The following is a 20,844-nucleotide window of genomic DNA, read 5'->3' on the forward strand; positions in this document are numbered from 1 at the left end:
GTCATGAACTAGAAATGACAGGTTATAAATGCTCATCTTCAAAATCTTTTTGAAGAAAAAGCAACTCAAGCCCTTAAAGGCTTCCTAGCACTCTCCCTGATACCTGCATTTTCTGTGCTTCCACCACAGGAACTCTGCAGACAGGGTACAGTGGTCACCCTGTGACACCAGGGTGGAGCTGCCACTGCTTCAATGATTGGGACCTTTTCCCATAGGACATGGGAATTACTCTACTAGTGAGAAGGAAAAGGAGCAGGCAAACACTAGAGTGGGCTGTTAAGGTGTTTCCCAGGACAGGCACATCCAACTCTGCCAGCAGCACAGCACCTCAGCTCCCAGCCTTCTCCACCAGACCAAATACAGCGCCCATCAGTGCAACTCTAGTCCATGGTGGCAGTGAGGATCACAGTGGCACCAAGAAATCTTTTTTCTCCTGGTAATTTTCATCTCAGAAGATGACAGCAGCATGACATAGCTCCTCCTTAACTCAGGAACCTCCTTCCCTATGCTGGTAACGACTATGCCTTTAGGAAGGCAGAGCACAAAACAACTCAGGTGGTCTGGTTTCTGAGGCCCTTTTTGCTCCCCTGTTTCTCCCTGCCCTGCAGAAATCTGTCCCAGGGTGCTGCTGGAGGAGTATAGGGAGGTGGAATATTTGCTTTAAAAAATACAAACAGGGGAGAAGTGTCACTTCCTCACATTTAAAAAAAAAATAAATTTAAAGAAGCTATAAGTTATTTCTGTGATGCAAAAATACATCCACCCCTACCTAGAAGACTTAGCACTGCTCCTCTCCTCCAAGATCCCATTCCAGTGTGTTTCTGCAGGGTAACAAAACACTATGAAGGGGCCATTGCTCTCCTAATTGATTTTTGTTTCTTTTGCTCAACAGTTTGTACTGACATTCCTTGTTATTCACTTCCTCCCTACTGAGTTCAAACAGTCCAAATCATTCAGCCCTTCTCCCAGAAAATCCTTTTCACATCTTTGCTAGGCTCCGATTCTTAGAAAGTTCAATAACTGCAGCATGAAAGCTGGTCCCTTGTTAAACTGTGGAGCCACCAAGGAATTTCACAGGCTTCTCTATTGTTCCGGCAATGCACTGAAACTTAGCTCACCGCTTGCCTGTGGTTCTGGAGGTTCAGCTGATGTGAGGAGTTGCTGCTCTGAACCTCCTCCTCTCTTCATTTGTGGGATTCTCCAGTTGAAGCTGGAGAAGAAATCACATTATATCTTGACAAGACACCAATGACGCTGATGAGAATGTCCTCCCTTGCGAGTGAGCGCACTTTTTTAAAAACGTCAAAATACACATTGGACATTGCCTCTGGGGATGAGGTGGGATTTTATTAGAAGAAATACTTTTTGCCTGAAGGCCAGCAGAGATGACTGCTTCAGTGCAATGTGGTCATCTCTCTGGATGAAGAGTCATACATAGGTATTCTATAGATATGTCTTTGAAGAATATCACTTCAAGTACATTGGCTACAGGAGCTGTCCAAGATACAAGAACATTTACATGAACAAGCCTGCCCATTACAAAAGATGCCTGAGCTCCTATCCTCCAACCAACTTGAACTGAATGGACATACCAGTAGAGAATTCAAATTATGGCCTTTTAAGTTCCCTCAGCTGATATTAAGGCCAAAGACTGCTCTTCCTCCTGTTCTCTTTCAAAGCTTGTCTTTTTTTATTTATAATTTTTTAAAACTTTCACCTTTAATCCTGCTAAGGTCACTGATCCAGCCAGAATTCATCAGAAGGCGGGGAAAGAGGAATAAAAAAAGCTTTATTTCTTAAGTTAATAGAAATCGCTTTCTGTATTTATTCTTTTGATTACCACAATAGAGTTGCTACATACTAATGTAGGTGTCACATCTGGAGCTGGAGAAAAGACAAACAAAAAATACTTTAATATGTAATGAGGAGGGAAGATTTTTGGGATTCATTTTTTTCCAAAGGTATCATCAAGACTGATCATTTTGCAGTGATGGTGGGCACCTTCCTTTGCCTTAGTGACGCAGCTTTATTCTGAGCTTTATTTCTGAGCTGAAAAGTTTCCTCTTCACTTCTGCATAAGGTATTTAAAAAAATATTAATTGAAGACTAGAAATGCAAATACATATTTGCCTTGTATAATGCATGCTGAAAGCAGGAATAATCTTCATGACTAGAAGCAATCTTCATGACTTACTCAGCAAACATACTGTGAAATATTTCATATTTTAAACCAGTAAAGCACTTTCAGTGGTTTTGCGCAAATGAAATGTCAGCAGTTTAAATTATTCAGATGACAAGGATGTTCCATTTCCTTTCCCAGAAAGGACACAGGTTTTGTGTTTAATGAACCAGAATTTTAGTGTAAAAACAAAATAGAGGACTTACAAGTACCCAGGCACATTGAACATGACACAATCCACTAATACTCTGATCACTTCCCTCCTCTGTGACTGTGAACCAGGAACAATTATCTAAATAAATAAATCAGCTAATAAATAAATGAAGGAAAAAGTTGCTAATAAACCTAACTCTCCTTGTACTGGGGAAAAGACCCATCCTTGAGGAGTTCTTCTGGGAGAAACCAAACCACCCTGCTCGTGTTTGGGAAGATTTAGCCACCAAAGCCTTTTTTTTTTTTTAATGTAAAGACTCAAACCCCGGAAACAACAGGCACAGTTTGAAGGAGCTTGGTTTAATGCTAGGTTTTGTTGTTTCCAGACCTCACAAGTCCCAGCCACTGTCTTCTACTTGACATCTGTGGGATTTGCCTTCCAAAGCCTTCACCTCCTGCACAGCTGTAGGTACCTGGCAACAGAGGGACACACATTTTCAGTATCTGCTCTTCTGTCAAACTCTCACCAATTCAGGCCAAGGTAGATAATATAACATAAAGATTTAAACTTGAGGAACAATTCTAGGAAGCTTTCAGCACTCACATCACAAAGGAATACAGTAGCTTTGTTGTTACCTTGATGTTGTCCCCAAGGCAGGGTGGCAGCCAGAAATGGCCCTCACCAAGAGCCACTTCTCCAGGAAATGCCACATTTCAGAGAAAGCAAAACTCAGATCATGTTTGAGTCCTGTGGATACTCACACCCCTGGAGTCTGAAAAAGCACTTGAATAAGAAATCAAAGTTGAGCTGTATCTTGTAATTTTTTTTTCTATTTGCTTTTTGTGAACATCTGCAAAAACTGCTCTGCTCAGAAGTGTTTCCAGGGCTGCCACCAACACGAGTTTACATGGGTAAAACCATGCTTCATGAGGAGAACAGCAGAGTTTGGGCAGTCATGCCATAGTTTTTCCCAGTTATGACAAACAAGAGGGCTACTGTATGGCTCCTTGCCAGTAGCCACCTCTCACATCCTCCTGCCAGCAACAGAGGAAATGACCGATTGTGTCCTTGAAGGATTTTTCCAAGAACTCTGTGATCTTTAAAGATTTTCTCCTTTCAATCACAAACAAACAAACAAACAAACAAAACAACCCCCAAACCCAAAAAACCCATAAAAGTAAAAAAGCACACTGGAGATAGAAAAACATTTGATGAAACAATTAGAAGTGCCACAATACCTCACGAGTACCTGGGACACAATACAGTGAGTTAACAACATCCTTCCCTACTGAAATATGCACTTGTAAACGTGCCATGACTGCTATACCAGTGGTTTTACTCCATAAAGACATTAGTTCTTGGGTGAGGAAGTATTTTCCAGACATCTGTATTTGGAAACAGCAACACATCAATATCCTGAAAATAAAAACTAGCCAGACTAAACCCTTTTAAATACATACCTAATTTCCACATCCACCAATGGCGTACAGGAGTTGCTGGGTGAAAACCTTCGAGCCAGGCTATGTGGGAAGTTGTTAAGAGGTGTCACAAGCTCAGAAAGCCTCACCACAGTACATATTAACCCTGCAACTTTTTAAACCCCATTAGTTGTTCAAAGTGGATACAGCCAACCTTCTCTGTCCTGTCTCCCAGTGAATTTACTTACTCCCCTTGCCCACCACTAGCTTGTATAGTGGTCATCACATGTCTCCCCCTGCATCCCAATGTTCTTTATTACACTAGCGTCTCACTCAAATCTATTCTGGTATTTTGCCTTGGAGAATTGGGTGAAGAGCTGGGCTAGGGAGAGGCTTTTGTAAAGGTAATGTTAAGGTGCAATTATGCCATATTGAGGAATCATGAACTTGGCTCATGTTGTAGTCACACATTTACCACCACAGACCAACAGCAAGGAACTCTGAAGTGATGGGAGCTCCTTGATAGCAAAGGAAAGAGCACAACAGACACCCCATGCACAGTGCAGGTCCTGCCCTGACTGCGAGCAGGAGAGGGGGAGCACTGCCCACCAGTGCCCACAGCGAGCTGGGGCCCTGCCAAGGCTGAGCCGCTTGCCAGTGGTTGCCAGCTCCAATGGAGTAGTGTGACGTGCAGGCACTAATCCCCACATCATCTCTGTGCAGCTGTGAAATGCCTGCCGTGCTCGCGGGTGTCCAGAGAGATGCCTCATTAGCATCACAGACACTAACACCAGCCCAAGTTTTGAAGCAATGTGCCCCATTACGTGCTGGTTCCAAGCATCTGTGCCATGGTTTGTGTGCTGAGGCTTTCAGCTTTCAACGCTTCAAATTCAAAAGCTGCCAAAGGAAAGATTTATTTTTCATTTGAGAAATGGGAAATTCCCCCACTTAACCGAGCCCTGGGTGACAGCGTGTCCTGTGCTGCGACCACACTCACAACCCTGAGACACACACAAATCCAGTGGCTTAGTTCTAACTCTAAACAAAAGGTAACTCAATCTTTAATTCTTCCAAAACATCATTAACCTTTGCTGTTATAATCCAGAGACTCATTTCACATATGATGACCAAACACTCTCTTAAGTCTCAGTAACTTAAACTCCCACTCCACTTACTCTGCATCATACTCAGTCCTACATATAACACGCGTGACATAATGCACAACATGAGCATAACAAACTGAAAAGTGAACGTTTAAAAAAATGGAAATGAAAATCTTTAACTGCCACTCCTAACACTAACAGACAAAAACGGGAAAGTGTAACAGCCTTCTATATAATAAAAAAGGTCAGCAAAAATGGATATGAGGTGAGTGCTTACCACCACTCATGCCTTTTCCATCTCGCACACCACCTCCTTTTGGGACTGCAAGGTTTATGGACCACCTCTTCTGTTTTCCCCACCTATTCACACAGCCTCTCATGGGGCAGAATCATAGATACCAAGAGAAAAAATTTTGCTGCATGATAGAATCCCACTGTGAGTACTTTAAAGGTAATTAATATTGTACACATTGAAATTACACCACAATTTTTCTGTTCAATAAAAATTACTGTCGTAATTTATGCTTAGTTCACTAATTACGAAAAGCTCCGTTTTCCTCAATGAATGACCACAATTACTTACAAAAAGAAAGATGACTAACAAAGTAAATTTATTTTCTGAAAATTGCATGATTTTTTCACTATTTCTCACACTGAAATATATTTTCTGTGTAATTTGCTTACCACTGCTGTCTAATTTCCATAGTGTCTTAAGGCTACTACTTCACCTGAGAATTGTTCAAGACTCGATCTCAAACCAAGGAGATGCAGAGCACATGCTGGCATGACTGAAGAAATCAGGAAACCCCTGCCTGGACTGAACTGCAGCCCTGGACATCTGCAGGGCTCTGTGTGGAAAGAGCAATATAGTCCCCACACTACGCTTCTCAGGTGAGCTCTGTCAGAGCTCACAGGGATGGCCAGAACAGCCAAGGTGCCACTTCACACCCTCTTAAGGGGGAAAGCGAGGGCAGGTTTTTGATACACATCAATAACCTGAAAGCTGTGTGCCTGTGTAGAACAAGGCATCAAATACTGTCCTGCATAGCAATGTGTATCTAACTCCTTGGCACCAACCTTATTCTAGTCCAGCTGCTGACAGTTCTTACAAAGAAAAAGTATTTGCCCTGAATTCCTAATTATTATAAAATTGCATGTCTTTATTTTTTCAGAACTAAGGTCTTTTATTGCATTCTGCATCATCGTTCAAATAAAATGCATACATTGAACCATGATGCATGTTTGACTGCAGTATCTTTGCAGCTTACAAAGTTCAATCTGAACACACGAACCACTTGAAAAACATTATTGCTGATGATGGAATAGCTCCATCTTCTGGAATAAAAGTTCTGTTCTTGGAAACCATCTTTATATTTCCAACACGGATCTATATGTAAAAACTTCTATTTCAAGACCTAACTTGGATATTTTTTCCCAGATGAATCTTGGGTAGAAAATGGGAGGAATTTAGGACAATAACGTGATTTCTTATAACCTTTAGAAAGCATTTTTTATTTCCTAATGATGTTGAAAATGTCTATACATTCTTCAACATGCCACACTAAAGACTGACGTTACTATTTAAGAAATAGTTTTAATCTGATTTTGAGAACCAGAATTTAAAATTCTGTTTAAGACAAAACACTCAACAAATATACTTAACTTTCAGCTTCCCGTTAAAAGTTTGCAGTTTTACAAGAGTGTATTTGTGGTTAAACACTGTTGTAATCAGGGAGCAACTGAAGCCCCTGATGAAGTATGTGAAGTCTGAACTGTAGAGAAGGGGCTGCAAGTGATCCTTACTGCTATTTATCAAAACACTTAAAGGTGTGTTTAAATGAAGTATTTCAAGTTACGCACATGATGCATTTTACACGGGTAGTTAGTAACAACTCCCATATGTAAAATTTAACTTATGGTCAATTCAGGTGCTAAAAAAGCTGGGGACACCAGAACAAAACAATGACTACAATTCCTGATTTCATCACTTTTATGTACCATGGACACATTCTATGGCTGCTGTTTGAAAAAAAAAAAAACAAGTGTTAACGAACTAAGTATTCACTCACAGAGGGAGAAGTGCATTGAAGCTGTTAGTGATCTACTCACTGGTGCTGCGCAGTATTTCTTGATCTCACAGGAAGGGTAATGCCACCAGAAAGAAATGAAAAATTAAACATGTACATCTTCATCTCCATTTGAAATAGTAGTATATCTAAAATTAATACATACTCACAGACACACCAGAATAGCAGAAATTTAAATAAACTTGCTTAACAAAACAAAGCAACTGAAGCTTTATTTCTCTGTATAGAAAGATGCGTCCTTATGTGTAATCCTCTAAGCTAAGGAAGATGAAAAAGCCATGCAGCCTCTGCAAGAAATTAATGCTTGGGCGGTAATATATATACATAGAAACTTTCTCCTTTAGTAGATGGCTAATGCCATTTAGGAGAGACTTAAACTTATGACTACTTTATAGTAGAATATTCTACTACATTTTTTTCAGTACAATAGCAAACCCATTGCTTGAACCACCATATTGTTCGCATCAGTTAAATAAGAGCAAATAACAAAACTTGAGCAGTTAAATGTGTATCTGGAAATAAGACTACTTATGCAAAGTAAGTACAACAAGAGGATATAAACAAACAAAAGGACTTTTCTTCAAGAAAAATTGTCTTTCGACTTTCTGTAACTTCACATCTCATATGGCTTTTGAATGGAGGCATCAGTTAAGAATTTTCCCACCCATAGTCAAGTATTGCCTGTATTTAAATACAGCAATGCAAGGATAAACAAAGGTTAAAAATTTAGCGTACCGTATTACTTCATGTAATACAGCAGAGAACCCCTTGTTCTAAGGCTACAAAGGACAAATTTACATTAATATGAGGTACTGGCAACTATGATTGGAAAAGTAAAGATGAAAAAGGATTATACAGCATTGTCATCAGATTTTTTTTCTTTTTCTTTTGTTCCTTTTTTTTTTTTTTGAGGGGTTTTTGGTTTTAGTTTTCTTTTTTACAAAATACATGTCTTGATGACCCCATGCTCTAAGCTTATATTCATTTATTTGTATATATATTTTTTATTTGCAGGGGCAATTGAGAGAGAGTCACAAATAACGAAAGGACACTAGGGTTTTAATAAGGGCAACAAAAAATGTTTTCACCAGAATAGATTCACATTACAGTACACCAATATTGACAGCATTCTCTTTTGTCTGTTTTTGGTACATAAGATGGAATCTCTCTACATAACCTCATAAGGCTTCAGTAACTAAAAAGTAAAAAACCTATTAGTTTACAATTCATTTAAAAATTCTGAAAGACACAGCAAGTTCTAAACTTTAGTAGTGCTACCCATACACAACCATCCAGTTTAAGAAGCTATTAAAAGAGCCTCCTTTCGTGAGAGCTTCCAACAGCAGAGTTGTGCAACATGGATGTCTTGTACTACAAGGGGGGAAAAAAAATACACATGGCACATTCTCATTCATATTTTGCAATGTAAAAAGTTACAAACATATCTAATCAAATAAATAATAAAAAAAGAAAATCTGAAATGTGTTTGTTATGTATCCTAAAACCACTACACAGAATAATGGAAACTTTCACTCACAGACTATTTACATGGTAATACCCACGTTAGGGTACACACTGCTACAAAACTCATAAAACAAAGGGTAAACTTGAAATGTTTTCCATAGTAAAGGTCTAGCAGCATGACTATATCTAATGCTGTTTGTTTGCTTGACAGTTTTTTGGAAGTTTGTTTTAATCTATGTCTTCATCCAGTTCATAATTGTCTTTATCATAAATATCTTTTACTAAAAGAACCCGTACGAGCATATTTTCCAAAGTGTTGCGGTCCAGTGAAGTGGCAGTGTACCAGATGGGACTCTCTGCGGAGACAGAGCACTCTGGTTGCAGATAGAACATGTCTGTCCTCTGATTCAGATTCTGTGGGCTACAAGGAGGTTAAAAAAAGGGGGTTAGAAAAACAGCCTCACAGGACAAAACAGAACACTAGCAATTCCAAAATCCTGATCAAACAAAACTTTAACTGCACCTAGGCAAGTTACAGTGTGGAGAAATGCAGTCTTGCTCACAGAAGGAGCCATGGCCAGGTCTGGCCCAAGCCCAGTCAATCCCACATCCTCAGAGCAGCCTCAGAGTCCCAGATGCCTGGGACTTCGCAAGCATACGAGAGACCACAGACTCTTCCAGCTTTCAAAAATCTGCAGATCCAGGACTTGTTAAACCAGGAAGTACTTTCTACGATTTGCAAAGAGGCCCAACACTGACATCTGTAATTGCTCGCACAATCACTGGCTGATAAGGCTATCTCTGAATTAGAGCCTGGGGTTCTCTTGAAAAATCAAGGATGGTAGTTCTGAGATGCTCAGAAATACAACAAGCTAAAATCCCCCCTCCTCCTATTTTACTTAAAAGGTTGGTTGTTATAAATCTTCATCGCTTAATTCCTTACCAACTATACTATGGAGTTCGATCCATCTCAGAAACATCCTCTAAGCCACTAGAAAAGGCTCCTTTAAGGAAATTCTAGCCTTTTGTCCATTTAGGCAAGTCTCAGAAAAGAATTTTCAATTCTGTATGTGCAAGTGCCCACTCATGTTCCCTCCTTCACAAATGCTGTAGATCTCAGGAGTCAACTCCATTTCATGTTTCTTCAGTAAAATTAAGAATTTTTACCAGCTCACCTTCCCAAACTGGCTGATGAGATTTTAAGTATTGCTCTTCACCTGCTAGGGTAAATGTTGGCTTATTCTGCTCTCACATAAATCAGAGTCAGATAAGAACCAAATATGAATGTTTAAAATATTCTAGTAATATCTGAACCTCCTTCCTACTTTCTTGAAAAGCCATTATTTTTATAGGAACAAGCAATCACAGAATCAATTAGGTTGGAAAACACCTCTGAGATCATTGAGTCCAAGCTATGACAGAACAGCACCGTGTCAACTTGACCATGGCACTAAGTACCACATCCAGTCTTTCCTTAAACACTTCCAGGGATGGTGACTCCACCACCCTCCTGGGCAGTCAATTCCAACGTTTCATCACTCTTTCTGTGAAGAAATTCCTCCTAATGTCCAGCCTTAACCTCCCCTGGCACAGCTTGAGACCTAATGAGACAATGATATGGTATTCATAGCTCTGAATGAAAGCATCCTGAAATTTCAGCTGCAGCTGTTCACTGGTTGCCAAGTATATTTCAATCAGCTGGCATTGCCTAAAATTTTACAATACTTTTTAAAGTGTTAAATATTTCATTAGAATTATTTCAACAAAGATACAAGATGTATGTTATTAGAAGCAGAACCAGGAGAAGTAGTCTGCTCCTTTAGTTAGCAATGGTGACCAATGTGTGCAAGACACCATGACTTGAAACCACACCATAAATGATGCTCCAAATGGCTTTAAGTGCATTCTTTTTGCCAAAGTTGAGATGTTTCTAAAAGAAAAAAAGAATTATGTGTTCTCTCTCCCCTAGTGGCTGTGTAACTCAGTTAAAAAATCCATCTTCAACTCTTTAACAACATATCCTCTCCAAACCACGACATGAAGGCAAAATCCTCCTGCAACAATCAGAATTAACTGAGTTTATGAAAAACAGGTGGTTGCATTAACAGACCACAAGCTACTCTTTAACTGTTTCTCTCTACAACACAACATAATTGCACTTCCACTGATGCTGTGTGTAAGCGCTTTCTTCACCTTTAAGACTAAGATGCTGTTTCCTAATGCATGTTGGGTCTCATACTTCATTTCATTTATTGTGTTGTATATACAAGGTGACTTTATTTCTTTGGTATCACTTGCCTATATTCCCCTTAGAACTACATAAAATCTACATTAAAATCAGTCACTTGAATGGCTGTTACAAATAATGGAACATATTTCCCAAGGAATCCCATTTTCAAGCTTCCAAAACAATTAGCTACTAAATTAATTCTTTTAGGAGTTGCCTAAGGTTTTTTTTAATGTATTAATTTCTGCTTCCTTCCCGCACAATTAATTGTGCAGATCGGAAGGAAACAAGCTATTTCTAAATGCTGGGTTACCATCCATAGAACTTTTCCTAGGACAAAATACTACAAACATGTTTTCACACTAGGTATCTCAAAAGCATCTACATTTCAGATTCCTGATAACTTATAATGCAGGAAACCCATTGTCTCAATCCAGTTGTTACTGAAGAGATGGGGACCTCACAAACAAAACCCTCAGCAGCAAAACCTACCAGATGCCTTGCTGGTAATTCTCTGCAGAGATACTGGGTGTTCACAGATAAGAAAATTGAATCGTACTGCCATTTTCAGAAGGAGTCTTTGACAATTAACATCGAAGTACTCCGCTGCTCCCACACCTTCTGCCCATCTTGTCCAGATACAGAATGGGAGATTTCAATACTTTCATTTAGGTATTTTTCAGATGATCTCAATCCATTCCCTTTGCTTGAGTGCATTTCATGTTGCATCAAAACAGTTCCCTTCTGCATCTGGTTTAGTCTAGACCCCTTCTGTACTACCCTGTATCATACTTACCTTTTAGACAGATAGCACTCAAACATTTTCACAGGGCATCTAGCTGGATCAGACGTGTTTTCAATTTGTTCAAATACTGGTACATCATCTTCATGTTTCCTTTTCCCAGTAGTAATTTTATCTTTAAGAAGAAAATCAACAACATCTAAGATATAACTTGAAGTTAGTTTACAATTTTCAATAAACTTCCCAGTGCAGGCAGCCCACCACAACTATGCATATCTGCAAACTGGAAATGCCACCCACAGCCACAGCAAAGTCACAGCATTTTACAGGGAGACCAGTGGGCTCAAAGAGATCACTTAGCACAGAGACCCTGTAGTCTCCATGGACCACACACTCCGATTAGAGATCTGGGAGCTGAGAGCTGCTAAACTTTATGCAAAGGTAAAGCTCCAGCTCAAGGCAAGATGCCCAGACATTCCTCAGAAGAGTAGTACTAATTTTCAACAGTTATAGTACCTTCACTATCAGCTCTGCACAGGGAAGACACTTGATATCGAAGACAAGCTTTGCTTTCCATTGTTAGCGGATTTTTTTTCCACTGTCTAAAAACAGTGCCAAAAGAAAGCCTTAAGTGCTGCTCCACAGTTTTCAGGCCAAAATATTTAGTGTTAAAGTAGAACAGAGTATTCAGAAGAGCAACAGGTGAATGTGATCCTAGCTGTTTAATCCTCCAAAGGTAATCTTCTTCAACTCGAGAGAATATTGATCCTTGGAAAAAAAAGAATATTGGAGAAAATACAATGAATTAGCCCATAAACTGTCCAGGTGCAAAAAATCAAGTTTCTGTTTACTGTGAAATGTAACAAAATGCTCATGACAGAAGCCTCTAATAAACATGTTTAATTATATGTCCATACCCCCAAAACCACCTCTTAAAGACATAGACACTCACTGAGACAGTCAATGGGAAATATCAGTATAGGTAATTTCACAGGGAACACATTTCTGTTTAATTACAACAGCACTGCTGACATGCAGCTCCCTCATGTTATTACATAAAAATAAATGCTCAGGGGGTAATCTTAATTCCCTCATAAAAAGCATATTTTTGAGTTAATTTTATTCTGCTCAGGTAAGGCCTCCAAATAGCATACTTTCTTATTTTCTTATTACTAATGAATATCTCACATGGAAAGCACTCCTTGACAAGGATCAACAGGGTACAGGAAGGACCCAACACAGAGCCTCTCAAGAGCTATACAGAGAGAAGTCAATAACAAAAAGAGAGAGGAAAGCATCTGGCAAGGACAAGCCCTCACTCAAGAGGGGATTGTGAGAAAGATGGAAGAACACTTGATTCTCCAGTTCAGCACCAACATTTATCTGCTGGGGAAAATTTGCTTTCTCCATGAACTGACGATCCTCCTGAGCAGAAGACCCACATCAGAGAGTCCTCCTAATCCAGCCAAGAAAGGCTAAAATACATCACTTGTTAGCCCTACCAACACATAGCCCACTGCCTGCCTGTCTGCTTCCTGCTGGGAAAAAAATGGACCAAAAAAAAAAAAAATTAGCTCAGGTAAAAACTACAGGTCAAAGAGCTTATTCTGACTTTCTTTCCTAAAAACAGATAGTCAATTTTAACAGGCAGTGGCAAAATCAACTCTTGTAGCACAGATTACCCAAAAACCAGACAAAAAGAACAGATACAGCCTTAACTGAAATCTTAGATGATATCTTCATAATTCTTCATCAGTTACTATCGCAATGCATAAAATGTTTTTATATACATATATATGTGTGTGCTTAAGAATACAGAACTATTAAGAGATAAAAAACATACATCACTGAAAAGAAAATTACCATCTGGAAGTATGCTTGGTTGCCAACTTCTAAGGATTTTATTTAATTCCTGGACAAACGTCTGGTAGATTGGATCAATAAATATGTTGTCTTTTCGATTGCTTCCATATAAATACTACAGAAAAGAGAGAAAGACACAGCATTTATGATTCCAGATTAGAACAACTCCTGTGGTACAGGGTTCTTTTTTTAATAAATGCGCAAGCATTGTACTGAAAAAGAGTATCTAACAATAAAGCTATGCCACTTTTCCAATATTTAACAGTTAAAATTTACCTCCAATATAATATATGTTGTGAATTCCTAACTGGATATGAATCATAGTTTAATTACAACTCTAACATTTTTCTCTAAGATTTCCTGTGTGCAACATTGTATCAGTGAATGGGGAGTCATTAAAAAAAAACAAACCACAAACAACTTATTTATCTTTTCCTCCACCTAGGTCTTCAAAGAAGAAAACCCCATATGTAGCAAGAGTTGGCCATTTTAAATGTGAACTCCGGACAGTGACAAAAGCATCTTCAACACAAAAGTGGGAGCAAAAAACACCCCATAGTGACATGCAGCAGTGCAAGAAAAATGACAGGATGGTGCAAGGCACTTGCCTATTCTGCAATCTAATTATCTTAACCTTCTTGACTTCACAGACAGAAACACTTTTAAACCTTTACCAAGAATTACTGGCTGAGGTCTATACCAGTATTTGACATTACCCTCTCTGGAGACATTTCTAAAAAAGAGAGGATTGGTTTCTTAAATTTTCCACTTCAGTGTTATCTTTGCAGGAACAAGCCTGTTAGTGAATACAATAAAAGTGACAGACAAAAAATGTACTCATTTCTGAAAATGGCATCTATTTCTGTACACATACTTGAAATAGCATTAAAGACAGCACTCATTAAACACTAGGTGGTCGCGGTCCAGCATATCTTGGCTTCTTTATTTTTGCACTTAGATTTATAATACAGAAAAATGAATGAATGCACTTCCTAGAAGTCTCCAACACAACTCCTTCATTTAGATAACTATTTTATACAATACATTTAACTAACTCTTCAAAACACAATATTCCCCCAAATGTGCTTGTTTTTACATATACCAGTACTAGTTTCATAAAGCAATTCTAAACCAGACAATATAGCTTACTAGAAGCTTCACGGAGTCTGCCCCTCCATGAATTTTTGTTTTTCTCTGGTTTTCATTAAACACTCACACTGAATGCTGGCAGTGAAAATGAAATCAGACTGAAAATCAGAACAAAACCAATTCACACAAAAGCTTGTGAGAACTCATCTAAAAATATATTTCTGTTTCCTGGTTCAGAATAAGTGCTTGGCTAAACCCTGACATCCCCAGTAGAAATCTGTGAAGCACTCCAGACCAGCAGCACTAGAGAGTCTAAAGAAGAACAGTGTCATGTAGCAGGGGAGAGACTGCAACGTAACACTCAACATGCATCTGCAAACCTTCATTCCCACACTGTAACACTGTGCTCTGCTACTCTGCTAACTCTAAGGGAGGCAGGATTAGCATAGGCTATTCCCACCTGGGATGAGCTCTACTATAACTGCAGCAAAAAGGAAGGAACTGGCTGGATGGGCTTCTGAATCCCACAGAGGAGAAGAGGCAGAATCACTGCCCACAGCACCTTCAGACAAACATCTGCCAACTCCATCAGCCTGAATTTTGCCCAAACACCCCCATTACCAGACATACAAAGAAAACAAACCCCAAATCCCAATCTACACTGGGACAAAGAATGAAGGCCATGATGCAGCAGAGGAGCACCAGCATACTAACACCTTTTTCTAGATGAACCCTCTCTACTAGATGCCTGCCTGACCATGCGGCAACCTTTAAGTGTGATATTTTTCAAGATCAGTACTTCAGCGTTACAAGAACCATTATTGAACCACTTCTGTCTGAAAACAGAACAATTTCAGCTGCAAATGAACCTGAACTGAGAGACTGCACTATCTGACTCAGGGACCAGATTCCTGGAACAGATTTTACAATGCTTCCTTCAGGAAAAGTTATTTCACAAAATCAAAAACCACCAACTTAGGTCTTGAAGGCTCCTGGGCACTTCACCTATGCTCAAACCACATTACACCCACGAGGAAAAGCTCCAACCTGCATGTGCATTAAGCCACAGTGAGTGCAGTAATTCTGGTGGAGGAGAAAAGTACTTTCTTTACTAACCTATGGTTCCTACATTCTCTTCCTTTGAAGAGAAACTTACTCTAAATTAGCAAAGCATTGATGATTTTTGGCACAACTTCATCCTTAAATGGCATCGTTTAATCTCCTCTGAGCCTCTCCTCAAAGCCTGTACTTTTCATGCAGTAGTAGACAATTTATTCTCTTTCAGGGGTACCCACACAGATGGAAAAAGACTAGGAAAGTTATAGAAGGCAATGGAGTTTTGTTGTACATTGTGACAACTACATTGCATTTAGTGTATCACTATCTTGTTTAAACGTGTTTCTTCAGAAGGGTAACACACACCCCAATATGTACAATTTGCCATTAGCACACAGAAGATGGCTGCAGCCCTTGACAGTTCACATGTTTCTGTACTTCACTTGCTGTCTGCCTTTGTGAAATGCAAACTCATCAGAACAGGGCATGTCTTCCTACCAGTCCAAACAGCAGTGGCACAATTTGGACAACTAATCAGGCCTGTTAACATCACCTGAATTAAACACTGGACACTAAGTATAAGCAATAATTAAGTGACCACACATTGTTCCACTAGTGTTCCAGCATTGTGTATGTGCCACACACAATAATTGTGTTGTGCCACACAAACTATGGTTCTGAAGAGCTGAAAAAAGAAGTTTTACACATAACTAGCTTTCATGACTGACAAAATAGTCTATGTCAAAGGCACAAAGAGAAAGGTAAAAAAAACCCAATAATTTGAGTTTCATTTTATAAACACATGCCTCACTCTGTGTATTGTTTATCAGCTTAACACAAGTATTTTCAATTCAACAGAAAGATACAGAGAGACAGTGTATCATGCAAGTGCAGAAGCAGAAAGCTAGCTGAATTTGAAACACGCCTTGCAGCAATATTGACTGAAAAGCCATTGACTAAAATGAATGACCACTTGTCGAATTTCAACCATGACGTAAAAATATAAATTAACTCTTTAATTTTGCGTACTTGCAACACAGAAGAATTAGTGGAGATATTGTTTAAAAATATTTCAATTAAAAAATTTTTACTTGATTCAAGTCCTCTGCCTCAAGTATGGAACAGTTTAAGTAGGACTGCAAGCCCTGTGAACAGCTTGCTTTCCACATCATATGCATTTTTTATTGCCTTGAATGAAATCTTCTGTGCTCTCAGCTCTGAACACTGCTTATTCCATCTGTGTTTTGCCTTATGTATCAAAAATTAAGATATCCCCTGCTTAAAAGCTAAGCTGTGGAATAGCTTTTCTAATTATCTAATGATATATGTTATTGCCTTCACATACATTACATCTAACCTAACTTCCTTCTATCTCACTGTGTGTTAGACAGCCAATATAGCAGTTCCCTGCACTCTATCCTGACTGTCCACAGTCTGCAATATTCAGTAAATTAGACCCTCCCCAAAAGACACTTCAATTAGCTTGTTTCCACTATATGTTAAGTAACTGAATTAGTAAAACTTTTACAGATCATGCCTTGTTTCATTCTGTTTTTACATTAGACATCTTTAGCAAACAAAATGAAGCACAGCATTTGGAAAAACTATGTAATTTTTGACTGCTAATTACTTGCTTTAAGCCAGCAAGAATATTAAAATTATTACAATATACCAATTTGTATTTGAGTTTTCAGGATGGGTCTGCAAACTTGCTTCCTATACAGACATCCTTCTGCAATGTGATTTACAGAGTAGCCTGTGTTCCAGATCATAGCCATATATTAAGAATAGCTCCTAGCCAGTAAATCCATGTTATCACCATTCTTCCACTGAAATGGGTTACAGTCAAATCAGCAGCTTAATTTCCCATCTCTACAGCCTCTACTAACCTCCTGAATCCCAAGACACAGATAATAGATGCTGTCAGGTGCATAGTTCTCTCCATTTGGCCTTCGAATTTCATTGACAAAATGTGTCAACCCATAGTTTAACTCAGCTGAAGTATGTGATAATAGATCTTCCTTTAATTTCACAGACTTTACTGTAAAATAGAGAAAAAATGCTACATTATACAACAGAATTATCACACAGTGAGGGTGAGATGGGATATTTTTTGGCTGGAAAGTGAGAAACAGGCTTGATGTCCTCTCCACTAACCAGTGAACAAGACTAAAATATACTAAGTAGTTAAAATGTTAGGTTTGTATTAAAATAAACAAGGCTATCAGAGTAAAGTCTAGTTAACCAAATGCAGTAACACTCGCTAACAAATGTACTGTCATGCACAGCTGAGGATGATACAGAAGCAGCCCAAGATGCTGAAGACAATGGTGTAGAGAGGCACCTTCAGGGGAAACAGCAGTTTCCAAAGATCCAACAGCATAACACAAGGGTGCTAAGATGCTTGTAGGAGGTAAAGAACAGCAAGAGTAGCAGCAATTTCCCTCTTCTGTCACAGTATAAATGTACACAGAGAGGAATGTTGCAGAAAGAGCAGTAAGGCTCCACAGGATTGAAAGTCACCTTGTGCCAGAGCTCCACAGCCAGGTAATGCCAGCCTTAGATGAAGATCATTTTCCAGGAAAAAGAGTAGGATATCCCTCCCTTGCAATTCAGAAGTCCAGAAATTATGTGAATTCTGAGGTTAGAATATGAGGAAAAATAGGATGCAGACCAAAAAAATCAAAATGGTCACAGGAAGTCAGAAGATCCAGGACGGTGTTGTCCTAGATTGCATGAGAAGTGTGACACCCAGCATTTTGAACCAAACAGGGAAAACTAGAAAAAAAAGAGTTTGGCTGCTCTGTGATAAAATAATCTCAGTCATGGTGGGAACATTAGGGACATGTGACAACTTCTATTAAAAATCCCAGCTGAGAATCATACGAGTAGAGCAATTTTCCCTACCAAATAAGAATCTGGATGCCAGACTTGTGGAAATACTTACTTGATTTCAGTTCCTCTAGTTCTGGAAGCTCTTCATCTAAATATCGAGACTTTACCCAGTGCTTCCATGCATTCACACCGTACGCATATTTGAATGGAAAACTACACTCAGAGTTCTCAGAGCTGTCATCGTGCGACTGGTACTCAGACACCGCTTTCCTCTTGACTCCCTGCCGTGGAAACACAGTGGTTAACACCACCAGCAGTCACCAACAGCAGTAACACAGAACCTGGGCAGAACAAGTTGTAGGCCAAAGTACAAACTGAACGTTCAAAGAAACACACACTCATCCAGGTGATGGTTTCTTTGTTGATCATCCTTCTACGGAGAGCATCTACTTAAGCTGAGAGATGTTTCTAATTCACCTTTGAAACTGGTTCCTAACAGAGACAGTAATTTTTGATAATGGAGTTGCTGTATTCGTTCTATTGTATTATGTAACAAACATATGATGTACCAAATAATTTGATGTATTTATAGGATTTCATTGTGTTAATGTACAAGAAGCTAAAGATGCTACAAATCTATGCCAAAAGCTCAACTTTTAGGCTCAACAGAACCCATCAATGGAAAAGCCAGCACTGGTCCCAAATTAAAGCATGTCCAGTAGTGCATATGTGGATAACATCCAGTGGATAATACTGAGAGTTTAGAATCCGACCTTAATACTAGAAAGACACATTTGTTCTTAGAAAGCTTTACTAGAAGTTGGCTGGTTTTTTTAAAGCTGCAGTATCTACTGCAATTATTGGAACAAAATCATTTCAGCTTTGTGTCAGGCACAGGAAATTATTTCCTGTTAGTGTCCTTCTAAATAAAAGAATATGGGTAATTTATTTGCAATGTCTAAGCTAAGATTGACTGAAAATAAGGTCTGGGAAAATTACAAGGAAATAATTTTTTTTAAACTCTTTTATACAGAAGATGCTATAGCTCCCATTATAAGCCATGGCAATGCCAGAATTCTTCCATTTTACTACCAAATTAAACCAAGACAGCTTTGTTCAAAGTAGAAGGCAGAAAAGCATTACTAAGAGTACAGCAGGTACAGTACAAACTAGCACATTACATCAATAATTCTACCACCGTGAAGCAAAAATGGGATCAGAAATTACAAACCACACTCCTCTTAAATCCAACAGTTATCTGCAACAGACACAGGACTGAAATAATTTTATTATTTGAAATATATCAATTTACATAATAAATATAGGATACTAGATATTAATAGACAGTAACATGTTTTAGAGTGGTATGATAATTAAACTTAAATTTTGTGCTTTTTTGGATATTTTTAATAGCATGACAAAATTACCTTCTTTTTGGACCGAGGCCTTGGCTGTTCCTCATATTCTTCACCAAAAACAGGAGGTAATAAAAACTCATTTTCTGTATCAAGCTCCTCAGTTGCTGAAAATACATTAACAGAAACTTATTTCTAAACATCCTATGAATAATACTGCTTTGAAAAAAACAATGAGCTACATTAGTGTGCTTTAACATAAGGGGTCCACAAAGGTACAAATATAAACATTACCAAAGACTGGATTCTTATATTCAAAGACCTATTCTTATATTTAAAGTAAGACAAAGCTGTCAAAATGTCTATTTCTGTAGAGGACACAATGCTCAACACTTTCAAACATTATCTGAAGTCACCATGGCAGCATTTCTTACAGTGGGCTCTTACATAATTTTTTCTGCCCAGGCTTTCTTGGTATCAAGAAGTTTTACTTATGGTGAGAATGAACAGCTATGACTGGAAAAAATACAAATTAGTACATGCACTTCTGTTCATGTATTTCTATCATTTCTACTCATGGTTTATATTTTATAAAGCACATTATATTTGATTAGAAATATTAAGAACCAGAAGGCAAATTCCCTTCAGAAAAACTGGCTTTAGTCTATATTTATACAAGTGGTGGAGGTCTAGCTCATGATGGATATTACAGTGAGTTCGTTAAACAGATATATGGTAATCTGTCAAAATACTATTTACCTAACATTTCATGGGTAGGGTGATGGACTCTATTTCAAGCAGCACAGTGGAATGAGACAACATATGAATGGATTTAATGTTGGAAGTTCCATCTTTATTTATTTTACTGAAGGTGGTTCATCCCTCATTTAGCCATCAAACAATGTCTTCACTCAAAATTGAATGCCTTTCTGATAGTCTGATTTTACCACCTTACTTCTCAAGACACCTCTCAAACTGGTGCGGATGAAACAGCACTCACATCCAAAGATTTATGAACTCTGCCCTAGACTAAAAAGCAGTCCTTCTCCTGCTATCACAAAGACTATTATCTCAGAAGCACTTCAGTGTAATCAATCTCTTACAGACTGCTGTTACTATTCCACTTTATTTCTTTTCTTCCCTGGTTTTCCTTTCTCATGTACCAAGCCTCACTTACAAAGACGGTTAAAAATCTAGTACACATCTGACTAGTAAACTTCCTAAAATTAAGGTCAGACTAACCCCCAGGCTTTCTCTTTAAAATAGACATAC

At 38.6% G+C, this 20,844-nt stretch overlaps 1 protein-coding gene across 11 annotated transcripts in view; it reads right to left on the minus strand.

The window, feature by feature from the left end:
- Nucleotides 1–7,127: 7,127 nt before the first annotated feature.
- Nucleotides 7,128–20,844, minus strand: part of ZMYM2 (zinc finger MYM-type containing 2) — an 85,654-nt gene continuing 71,937 nt past the window's right edge. For all 11 annotated transcript variants that reach the window (XM_039384312.1, XM_039384315.1, XM_039384314.1 and 8 more), the window contains 7 exons: nt 19,645–19,739; nt 18,330–18,498; nt 17,272–17,423; nt 13,238–13,352; nt 11,891–12,142; nt 11,429–11,549; nt 7,128–8,826 (listed from right to left, as the gene is read on the minus strand). In XM_039384312.1, the coding sequence (XP_039240246.1) occupies nt 8,634–8,826; nt 11,429–11,549; nt 11,891–12,142; nt 13,238–13,352; nt 17,272–17,423; nt 18,330–18,498; nt 19,645–19,739 (1,097 nt within the window). In that variant the 3' untranslated portion in view covers nt 7,128–8,633. The remainder of the gene's footprint in view (nt 8,827–11,428; nt 11,550–11,890; nt 12,143–13,237; nt 13,353–17,271; nt 17,424–18,329; nt 18,499–19,644; nt 19,740–20,844) is intronic.

The sequence above is a fragment of the Pipra filicauda genome, unplaced genomic scaffold (assembly GCF_003945595.2).
Source record: "Pipra filicauda isolate LSUMZ 115617 unplaced genomic scaffold, ASM394559v2 scaffold346_size766342_pilon, whole genome shotgun sequence".
NCBI lineage: Eukaryota > Metazoa > Chordata > Aves > Passeriformes > Pipridae > Pipra > Pipra filicauda.